Genomic DNA, 11,534 nt, shown 5'->3' on the forward strand with positions numbered 1-11,534 from the left:
AAAGGTGAATTCACACTCAACACAAAGTTCAGTTTTGTCTCCATTTCATCTGTGAATCTGACTGTTGGACTGTTTTTACACTTTGTCTTTATTCAGCACTAAAATACTGACGACACAGACGTTAGCTACAGCTGGCTGACAACGTTCACACTGACTGTGTGTTTGTAACAGTTCATACTGAAGTAGAAATGTATTACAGACTCCAGTTCTTTCTGTTATTTCCCTCCAGACTGATTCTTCCTCTGATCTCTGTAGATTAATGAACTGAAGTTTCAGCCTCAGTATAAGAGTGAAGTTTTCACTCAGTTTGAAACATTTTCAAGTTGTGCAGATGTTTTCATCACAATTTTTGACAACTAATCACATACAAGCAGTTAAAAATACATGTTTTATATGGAAAATAAGTCTCACCATTGACAGGCACATAGGTGTCGGCAGAAATCTGATGGCAGATTCTGTCCTGTGTAGATACACAGCTGTAGTTGTCCGTCTTGGTCACTGTAGTTTGGAGGATGATGTCATAGAGGCCTCCTCTGTCTGGGCCCTGTAGTTCTTCAGCAGGAAGTTTGTTTCCAGAACTGTCCTTCCACTCTACTTTAGGTTTTGGAGAAGCCCCTCGAACTTCACACCGCAAGAGCATCCCATCCTTTGTTGGACCAAGTATTCTTAAATTCGGCTTTGGACATGTGCCTGTGAACATACAAACAATTTAAGATTAAAAAGGACACCAACAGTATCATAAATGTAACATTGCTGTGTTCATTGTTCATCACTCCTCTGCTTATACATGTGGATTAAAGGAAAAACACAGAGAATCACAAAAAGTACAAAGCAGGGCTCAAAGTCATTTACCATCCTTGTTTGACAGATATGTAAAAAAAGAATCTTCCAGTAATTTGTTAACTATTCACCACTGAAAGCACTATTTCTGACTCATATCATGCTGAGGTAACCCTTAAAAACTTTTTCTTTATATACCGTGGTACAAAATCATCTTCAAAAGAAATCGTGCAAAACGTGTTGCAGTAAGTGAATATTTGAAATATGAAATGTGAAACACAGGGACTTCTGTTATCTGTTCACCCCTTCTGTTACCAGGGCTTCATTGTGTCAGTGAGAAATCACACTGCACAGGTGGAAAACTGATCATCACATTTTTAAATTATTTGCATTGTTAGCCAAGAGGAGCTGATGAAGGACTTCAGTAAAATATTTTCTTTTGTGCAACCCATAAAGTGAGTGCTGAAAACCAAAACAGTCTACAAAGTGACCACACAGTTTAATCAACACCTCTGGAACATGACTATAAGAAAAACTGAACATTATAAGCTTCAAATGGGATTCACTGCGGAGCTGCTAAATTAGACAGCTCTACCTTATCAACCGGCAACTGTGTATGAAGCTTGTAGCCTAATGTGTTTTTTCATTTTTATGGACAACACAGCCCTCCTACACAGACAGCCCCTGTCCACTTACACAATTATAAAAACATTTTATATAATTAACATTACCACAAACCTAGCAGATGCTACTGTATTACAGATGTCTCCACTTTAAGAGATAAATAATAGGTTTACAGACATTAAAGTTTGTATTGGCACTCAGGCCTCTGGAGCCAAAGTTAGAACAGCACATATGAGACATGTGTGATGATCAGTGATCAAAATCAAGACTCACCTGGTTTTTTGTCAGGTGTTCTGTCTTTTAATGTTATAAAGCGCCGAGGTTGCACGCGACCCGAAATTTATATGTAAAATTAATTAATAAATGCACAACATGTATTCATGTTAACGGCAGAAGTCATCACAGACATATTACACCTCATCTGAAACCTTAAATGTTCGTTTTTACAACGGATTTAAGAATCTGATTAGAGGATTTACGACATCAGAACAGTGACGTCTTACTTTACGGCAGTAAACAGTTAGCAGCTTAGCTGTTATCCTGTCTAGCCGCAGTTAAAATGTATTTATAGGTATAAAAACAGACATTTATAGACAAACAGGAGCTCGTTTTAAACAACAAAATCACACCGATTCAATTTACCTCGTTTACGTTCAACCGGAAGTAAAAATAACGTGAATAAAAGTCGATTGTGTCCCTCGTTTAGTTTTAGCGCCGCTCGTCAAACTTCCAAAACAACGTATTTTCAGTCCATTTAAAGTATTGACAAAAGATTTGACCAATCATGTTCAGTCTCTCTGAAATCAGGAAACGCCCCGAAAACACATAAACCAATCAGCATCTTTCTACGACCTAAAGGGACGGAACTAACGGACTTTTAACTCTATCAACCAATCAGAGGAGAGCATCTTTAACCGTGTGTTATTGACAGCTGGTTTCATCCAATGGGAAGTCAGCACCGTGAAAACACGGTGAGTTTGGAGACACTTAAATTACCTGCCTGACCATATATGGAAGTTACTGTATCTGGACTTCCTGTGGTAGTGGGACACCCACATAACAGAGAAACTTTATTTATATGTTTATGGAGGCGAGATTCAATGATAATAAATATGTAAATCTTTATTTAAATATTAAAAACATCTTTTTATAGTCACATTTAACACTTAGGGACATTTTTTCAGAATCATAAAGAGATTTATTTTCATCATTTGCTAACTTTGAAAAAGTTTTACAGAGCTCTGGAGTCCTCTGCTGGAGATGCTCTGTACTGCACTTTCTAAAATATCTCACACACACTTCTGTCAATCAACCTCAAATTTGGTACACACATTACAGACAAGTTGAGGGACAGATCCTGTGAATTTCAACCTGATGGCTCTTATTAGGACTGATTTACTGTGTTTAAAATATGAAGTTAAAGGGTAAAAAACAAGAGAACTTCTATTATTTTATATTTAATATTTTACATATTGAACTCTGTCAGAGTCTGAAGTGAGATCAACACACCTGATGAAACCTACTGAGTGTTTGTTTTACAGTGATGTAATTTACATGTATCAGCTCCTCATGGTCCTGGTATTATACAGTTTAACATGTGAAGGTATTAAGAGACAGAAATGCAAAATTCTGTCAAAATGACCCTCAAGAGGTTAAGACACAATCTGAAAGGCAAAACAAAACACGTTAGAGTTCTTGTGTGACATCATCAACTTTTCAGACAGGTGAAACAGAATTCTGTTTCTATGTTTATTGTACTGTTTTTTCCACCTAGTTCTGATTCACATTCACAGACCTGACTGGTTTGTGTTCTGGACAGTTTAAAGTCGTTTGTTTGACACAAACTTACGAGTGAGCACACTCAAATTTTATCTCCTATAGACTGCTGACATTTCACAAAATGAGAGGACATCTTTTTTGTAAGAAAGAACTCACCAACAACAAGCTTAATGTGGAACGTTTGACGTGGCTCAGTAAAAACACAGGTGTAGTCTCCATCGTCAGCCATCTTTGTATTTCTGATGATGATGGAGGCGTTGCCTTGTTTCAGTTGTTCTTGAAAATGAGAGACTCGGTCTTTAAACCCGTCATCCTGAGATCCAAATCTTGAAAATGAGAGACTCGGTCTTTAAACCCGTCATCCTGAGATCCAAAGTTGGGACTGTGTCTGCCTTTATCGTACAGGAACACCTCCTTCTGTTTTTCAGTGTTCTGAGCAACTTTATTCCAATCAAAGTATCCTTGTTCAATGTTCTCCTTGGGGCTGAGGGAACAGGGTAACAAAGCATCTCTGTCTTCTTCCACTGTGACGACCACTGGCTCTGGAAGACACAAACATGTATTAATCAGTGTGTTTACATGCAGAGTAATTAATTTAAGACAGACATGTTAAAGTTTGTTGTTATAACAAAATATATATACTTTCAACATACTGTACCACAGTAGCCAGAATCATAATTATAATATTATTACTTTCATTGATGTTGTTGTAAGCTACTGTCATTACCGTCTCTCTCTCTCTCTNCTCTGGAAGACACAAACATGTATTAATCAGTGTGTTTACATGCAGAGTAATTAATTTAAGACAGACATATTAAAGTTTGTTGTTATAACAAAATATATATACTTTCAACATATTGTACCACAGTAGCCAGAATCATCATAATTATAATATTATTACTTTCATTGATGTTGTTGTAAGCTATTACCGTTATCTCTCTGTGCTCTCTCTCTGCGCTCTCTCGCTCTCTCTGCGCTCTCTCTGCGCTCTCTCTCTCGCTCGCTCGCTCTCTCTCTCTCTCTGCGCTCTCTCTCTCTCTCTCTCTCTTGCTCTCTCTCTCGCTCGCTCGCTCGCTCTCCGCTCTCTCTCTCTCACGCTTGCTCGCTCTGCGCTCTCTCGGCGCTCTCTCTCGCTCGCTCTGCGCTCTCTCTCTCGCTCGCTCTGCGCTCTCTCTCTCGCTCACTGCGCTCTCTCTCTCTCTGCGCTCTCTCTCTCTGCGCTCTCTCTCTCTCTCTCTTTCTCGCTCTGCGCTCTCTCTCTCTCTCTCTGCGCTCTCTCTCTCTCTCTCTCGGCGCTCTCTCTCTCTCTCTCTCGCTCTGCTCTCTCTCTCTCTCTCGCTCTGCGCTCTCTCTCACTCGCTCTGCGCTCTCTCTCTCTTGCTCTGCGCTCTCTCTCTCTCTGCTCTCTCTCTCTCGCTCGCTCTGCGCTCTCTCTCTCTCTCTCGCTCTGCTCTCTCTGCTCTCTCTCTCTCGCTCTGCGCTCTCTCTGCTCTCTCTCTCTCGCTCGCTCTGCGCTCTCTCTCTCTCTCTCGCTCTGCTCTCTCTGCTCTCTCTCTCTCTCGCTCTGCGCTCTCTCTGCTCTCTCTCTCTCTGCTCTCTCTCTCTCGCTCTGCGCTCTCTCTCTCTGCTCTCTCTCTCTCGCTCGCTCTGCGCTCTCTCTCTCTCTCTCGCTCTGCTCTCTCTGCTCTCTCTCTCTCTCGCTCTGCGCTCTCTCTGCTCTCTCTCTCTCGCTCGCTCTGCGCTCTCTCTCGCTCTGCGCTCTCTCTCTCTCTCTGCTCTCTCTCTCTCGCTCGCTCTGCGCTCTCTCTCTCTCTCGCTCTGCTCTCTCTCTCTCTCTGCTCTCTCTCTCACTCTGCGCTCTCTCTCGCTCTGCGCTCTCTCTCTGCTCTCTCTCTCTCTGCTCTCTCTCTCTCTGCTCTCTCTCTCTCTCTCTGCGCTCTCTCTCTCTGCTCTCTCTCTCTCGCTCGCTCTGCGCTCTCTCTCTCTCTCTCGCTCTGCTCTCTCTCTCTCTCTCTGATTATTAATATTTATTATCATTATTATTATCATTATTATTATTGTATCCTCCTAAATAAAAACTATCAGCCAAACGCTCAGTGACTATTAGGCAGTGGACACACAGATCTCATATTCCATCTCAAATATCTCCACTACATCTCAGAGGTAAATATTGTTTAATACAAACATTATAGACCATGATGCATTGCTGTAGATTAAACTACCCAACAGGATATAAGGGAGTTAAAATGAGCACAACCTTAAACATCGACAGCAGCAAAATGACACGAACACATTAATGCAGCAGTAAAATGAATCCAGAAACATCAGATAGAAGGAAAACACTGACAGCATGAAACAGTTTACTGCACAATCACAACTGTTCATTTAAGTGCTTTAGGTACATTTTGCTAACAATACTTACTTTGACTGCAGGACTTTTGTTTTTAGTGGGGCATTTATAATGTGGTATTAGCACGTTTAGTTCTTCTTTCATCATTGGCTTTTGACCTTATGTTCATAGCTTTTTGTCCCGAATTCATGTCATAACAATGAATCAGTGATGCTGACAGAGCAGCTGGATTAAAGAATCCTCAGTGTAAACACCCTTTATGAACTCTTCTACAACTGAAAATGGGCTTAATCACAACATTTCATAGTTTTGTCACTGACTGTAGTTTGTTGTGAATCAGAGTCTGAACTGTTCATTAATGACAGTGCTGTCTTTAAACACGGAGCAAGAGGTGCACTTCCTGTAAATTGTTCTGTGTGTGTGTAAGAGCAACGTAAAAATATAGCTGCAGTAGCAACTCTGGGGTTCAAGCCAGCATGGATCTTTAAAAGCTGAAAGCTGGGTAGGATCAAGACCTTTGACAGTTCAGGACGCCTGAATTAAAGATCACCAACAGGTTTTATGACAATCAGACAGATGCTCATTCATTTACTGTTAAATCTCCACCGAGCCACGCTCTTCTTTGGAAACACTGTTGCTTCCTATTGGTCGGCTGCAGAAACATTTTGGGGACATTCTTTAATGACTTAATTGAAAAAGTCCACCACGTTTGTTGATGTTTGAACAAACCCTCATTGATTATGGCCAAATTTTGAGAAAGACCATTGCACTTGTTTGGAACTTCTGGCTGTCTATCTATTTACTGATTTCAAAATAATTTCATGCACATGGTTCATAATTATTATTCAACATACAAGTTTTGTAATGATTGGACAATCAATTTGATTTATAATCTGATTTGTGTTATCCCAAACCCATTTTTTTATTTGTGGTGCCCCCTAGTGGTCAACATAAATGAAACTTTCAGGGTTTGTTCCTGGAACCTCTGAGACATTGCTTGTAAGGTTTGTGGTGATTGGTCCAAATGTTGTGGAATCATTTGCTGAGCCACGCCCCCTTTAAAGTTCACTAGTCATTGGCCGTGTTTCCCAGATCCAGTTAAGAATATCTTAGCGCTAAGAGCTTCTTAAGAACGCCCTTTAGCCTCCCGTGAAAGAAAAATGCGTTTCCCACATTCGCACTTAGCTTAAGAAGATCTTTCACTAAGACTGAGCTGAGCTGACCCACTCTTAACAGTCTTCTTATCGACCAAACGCTCACAGATTCAGCCGCGTCAGGCAAATTAATATTATACTAAGCAAGGAGATATTAAAACAGTATATTTTGATCTATTTCATACTTCAGATTTATATTGTTTAGCATTAATTGGTGACAGAAAAGAACAAATTTCATTCTGCAGGGAAACGCGTGTCCTTACTGTACATATGACAATAAACACTTTGAATCTTGAATCTATGTTTTATGAAGACCCTGTGTGCGCTCAGAGCTGTGGCACAAGTTAAGTACAGAAATCTGGTGGAAGAAAAATAATACGACGAAAAATAAGTATGAGGAATAACAAGTGTGTCAGTTAAAGCATTGGTGATACAATTCTGAAAAAAAAAAAAAAAATCTCACATCATTCTGCTGATTTCAGGTATATTGTCAAATATTTTGGTGACTGTGAGCTAACTGTTAAACCAATCTGAACACCATTTGAAACATGTGACATCTAGTAACCAAGGAATGTTTGTGACAACGGTGGTTGCATTTAGATGAAGACGTTTGGATGTGCTGAAAATTTTTCAGCTCTGCAGGACACACTGGTGATTTTTATTATTTTTCTAATGAAAATATGGACTGAAATGTCTTGAAATTTAGATTTAATGTAATAAGCCACGCCCCTTTAAGCAATCATTTTCTAATTTTGTGCATCGACTGAGACATGACCCTAGATGATGCAAACCAAGTTTCGTACAAATATCTCTGGCTGATTATGAGATTATCAACTTTTTGCATGTAGCGCCCCCTATTGGTCGATTTGAATCAAACTTTCAGGGTATGATTCAGGTACGCCTACATGTCCACAAGTTTTGTGACAACTGGCTCAACGGTTCAGGAGTAAACTCCATTAATGTGTTGAAACACACTCCCTCTAAAGTTCATTGGTCAGTATCATCAGAACAGAATGCCCTATCAAAAAGTCTTTGATAACTTTTGAAGCGCTTCATCCTGTAATGATCCACAAAAGTTTGGAACAAATCAGACCTACGCAGTGCCGCTGCTCCGCATAAGCAGAGTACGAAAAGTGCGTTAGGCCTGATAGCAGGAATTAGCGAGCAGCTAGTAGCAAGAGGGAAACACAAACCTGACAGACACTGTAAAGATGAGCAACTGGGGAGACAAGGAATTGCGCGCCCTCCTTGTCCTCGCAAACGAAGAGGCCATTAACTGTCAGATGACGGGGACGGTGAAGAACGGGCCGACTCATGAGAGAATCACCGAAGGACTGACCAGCCGCGGCTTCCCTCCCACGTCACTGTTGACGTCACACGCTGAGCTACACGTTTTGTTACTTGCTCACGCCCCCCATTGCCCCGAAAAAGGCGCATTCTGTATAAACAAAAGTAGGTAGGCGGCATTTTGCTGCACTCCCCGATTTTGTGTTTATACTGCCAATGCTGAAAAAAGACTGATTGGGCTTTCCTGCAAATTTGTACAATTCCTGTTTATAAAAAGGCTCCCGCACACTGTCTCACTCTCTTATTTTTATTTAAAGGCGCTGTATGTAAGAATGTGGCCAAAACGGTTACTGCACTCAAATTCAAAATACTGCCGTGAGTCGTGTCTGCCCCCCCCTACAGATTTGAGGTTGCTGGACAGTGGCACGCTGGAGACTGATTTGTTTGCCCACGGGCGGCTGCCGTGGCAGGGCCGCGTCGCCGCGTCCTTGATCTTCGGTTTTCCAGGGGACCGTTTGAACAAGTCCGGCTTCTCTGCTGCTAATGCTGCTGCCAGGATACAGCTGAGGAGGAGCCGGGTGCTCATGCTATGTACCTGGACACTGCTAATGCTGCTTGCGTTGCTGCTGTAGCTCAGTCGTAACTGTAACTGATGCTGAGACTCTACTGACTGTGACTGGTAGACGGCGGTGGGTGGCGCAACAGGCCAAAACACAAATTCAAAACATAAACATGATTTGCGGACCATAAATTTTTTTTTTAATGCAAAGAAAAAACATAATCAGCCACAACAAACTCGTTTAAGTCCTCTTCCGAATGGTAATTATAGATGTGGAAATTGCGCACAGTGCAACAACACTTTTAAATCAACATACTTTCGTCATCCTCTTTCTGGAAAAACGTTTCCTATTAAGAGTATCATCACTTGCGTGTCCACTCATGTTGTGTACATGATTCACTGTCCGTGTGGCCTCGCCTACGAAGGTAAGACCACCAGGAAACTTAAACAGAGAATCAGTGAACACAAGAGTGCGATACGTCGCACGGATGAAGATTATCCAGTGGCAGTTCATTTTAATGAGATGAGACATGACGTGGCCTCCCTCCGCTTTTGTGGGATCGAACAGATTTCGTTGCCACCTAGGGGCGGAGACCACGACTTGCTCCTAAAAAGAAGGGAAGCATTCTGGATTTTTACATTACAGACACTGTCTCCAAAAGGATTGGATGATGAGTTATTGTTGAATGTAATGTTGTAGATTTATTGCTTATCTGCTGTCTTACCCGGTTGTTATATTGGTCTACTGCAGGGAGAGTCAGTCATTCAGAGCATTTTTTGCTGTTTTTCCGCCTGGTACATTCTGGGGCTGTTGGAAATGCTGAAAAAAATCTCTCCTTTCTTCAGCCTTGATAAAAAAAATTTCCGCTTGTAAGTATGTGTATATTTGCTATTTATTCTATTGCCTACAGTCTTTAGAAAATCTAAAATATTTTTGTACTCTAAACTATTAATGTTTTTATAAAAATTTGAAAATGTGGCTGTTTATTAATGATTGCTGTTGTTCTCTGACAGGTGATGCTCATCAGAAATGTTGAGCCCTCCAGTCCTCTGATTGGTTAATTGCATCCACTTTGGATATATATATATGAAATGTTGTGATGCTGCCTGAAATGCCTGATGAAGGTCACACCGACTGAAACGTTGCTTAAATAAAAATAAGAGAGTGAGACAGTGTGCAGGAGCCTTTTTTGATTTTTATATATTGTGGGGTTGCAGCCTCTCTCCTACGCACCTGCTGTTTTTGGGTGTGCTGAGATTTTTCCATACAATTCCTGTTTAAAAAGGGCTATAGTGACTGTCAGAACGGGCAGAAAAGTCGTGGAGTGTGGGCTCTGTTGAGGCTGTGGTAAGGGCGACATCTGCTGGTAAATTTTTGAATTGCTCAATGTAGTAGTTTCAGTAATTTGAAATTGGGTAGAGGACAAAATGCCACCATTGTTATGCTTGCCTCTGCTCTGCATTTATTGGTTAGATAATGTGTATGATTTGAGTATTTAATCTTTGTTTAATCTGTGTCCCACTAGATTTGCTTTAATATAACTCTATAGCTACATACTAGCTATAGGAAAATATCAGTATAATGAAGTGCTTTACAGATAAACAGTAGACTTAGGCTAATGCATATGATGAAGTGTTTGAGGCAGTGGTTGTCCTATTATAAACAGTTAGTCAGTATAGGTAATGGATATGAAAGTTGTTGCCAGATGGTTTAAAAGAGAGTAGAGTGTCTCATAGTTTTATATTTGTCATCAGAAAATCCTAATGTTTGGGTATTTCATTTAGCTCTTGCTAATCTCTTTTTTTTGTATTTCTAAAATATACGCAGGGTCAATGCTAAAATATGTTCAAGGAGGAGCACGTGGCCAAGAGGGCCTCCGTGACCAATTATGCTTAGGGCCTCCAAATGGTTAGCTGCGGCCCTGTATTAATAACAATAACTTCTTTTAGTATGAGTCCGATTCTGATTCTGCTAAATTTGTTTTGTGTTACAACCATATAAGAATGTGTTATAGCAAAAGCTGATCAATGCACAATCTATTATTTATAGTCACTGTTGTTATAAAAACATAATTTTTGCACATAAATGTCTCCACTTTCAAGTGATGTGAAGTCCAACACTTAGAGGAATGATCCCAGTCACTTCAACACAGTGAGGTTTACAGATTTAGGCCATGTTAACACGAAAACCATCCGCTGAAAATGGAATTGTTTCTCATTTTCGTTTTGACAAAAGTTCCGCATTCAGACGACATCGTTTTGACGATAGTCGTGCACATGGATCCGCGAAAATGACCAAAAACGCTGTAGTATACATGTCAGCCCAGCAGGTGGCAGTGTGACATTATAATGAAACAACACGCCCCTGCGCACATGCGCTTCCTTCTACAGAGCAGTCATGTACAAACAAACAAAGTGGCAACCGCACAAACGTTTGTCTGGATGTACGATGAGGTGGAGTTGCTACAGTAAATCTACAATTTGCTGGAGGAGCGTTGATAAATTCAACAGGCTGAGCAGCACAAACAGAGCTCAGGAGTCCGCCATTGTTGTTGTGATGGTCGACTTTCTCACGCATGCCTAGTGACTGGAACGTAATGCACGTGCAAAAAGTCTCTGTTTTCAGAGGAACTGCATATTGCAAGATTACATGACAACAGAGATAGTGCAGTTTCCAAAAAATTGCACTCTGGAACCTGTTTTCAAAACGTTGCGTTTTCAGGCACCCAAAACTCTGCTGTCGTGTAAACACAAAATGCAGCCAGGGTATCTGCAGGTTTCAGTAAGTTAAATTTAAGACTTTTTAAGACCTTTTTAATGCCACCTTGAATGAAATTTAAGACTTTTTAAGACCTTTTTAATGCCACCTTGAATGAAATTTAAGACCGAAAAAACTATAAATATAAGCGATGGTTGGGGGATCCCGCTGTACTATAACCAGTGCTTAATTTGTAAAATTAGAAGTGGGGGAACACTTTTTTAAGCGGCACCAGAGCTGCTT

At 40.7% G+C, this 11,534-nt stretch overlaps 1 protein-coding gene and 1 long non-coding RNA gene across 3 annotated transcripts in view; one reads left to right on the plus strand and one right to left on the minus strand.

Annotated features, from left to right (window-relative positions):
- The window catches only part of LOC126385698 (CD276 antigen-like), a 33,352-nt gene that overhangs the window by 12,786 nt on the left and 9,032 nt on the right, over positions 1 to 11,534 (minus strand). Inside the window, exons 1-2 of one of the 2 annotated variants that reach the window (XM_050037574.1) lie at positions 3,340 to 3,505; positions 412 to 690 (exon numbers count right to left, since the gene is read on the minus strand). In XM_050037574.1, coding sequence (XP_049893531.1) covers positions 412 to 690; positions 3,340 to 3,412 — 352 coding nt within the window. In that variant the 5' untranslated portion in view covers positions 3,413 to 3,505. Of the gene's footprint in view, positions 1 to 411; positions 691 to 3,339; positions 3,506 to 11,534 lie in introns of those variants that run through there. The other variant, XM_050037573.1, reaches the window with a different exon arrangement.
- LOC126385714 (uncharacterized) lies at positions 8,685 to 9,708 on the plus strand. The gene is made up of 2 exons (XR_007569437.1): positions 8,685 to 9,403; positions 9,548 to 9,708. It is a non-coding gene; the product is annotated as an uncharacterized LOC126385714 (long non-coding RNA).

This window comes from Epinephelus moara, chromosome 24, assembly GCF_006386435.1.
Source record: "Epinephelus moara isolate mb chromosome 24, YSFRI_EMoa_1.0, whole genome shotgun sequence".
Lineage (NCBI taxonomy): Eukaryota > Metazoa > Chordata > Actinopteri > Perciformes > Serranidae > Epinephelus > Epinephelus moara.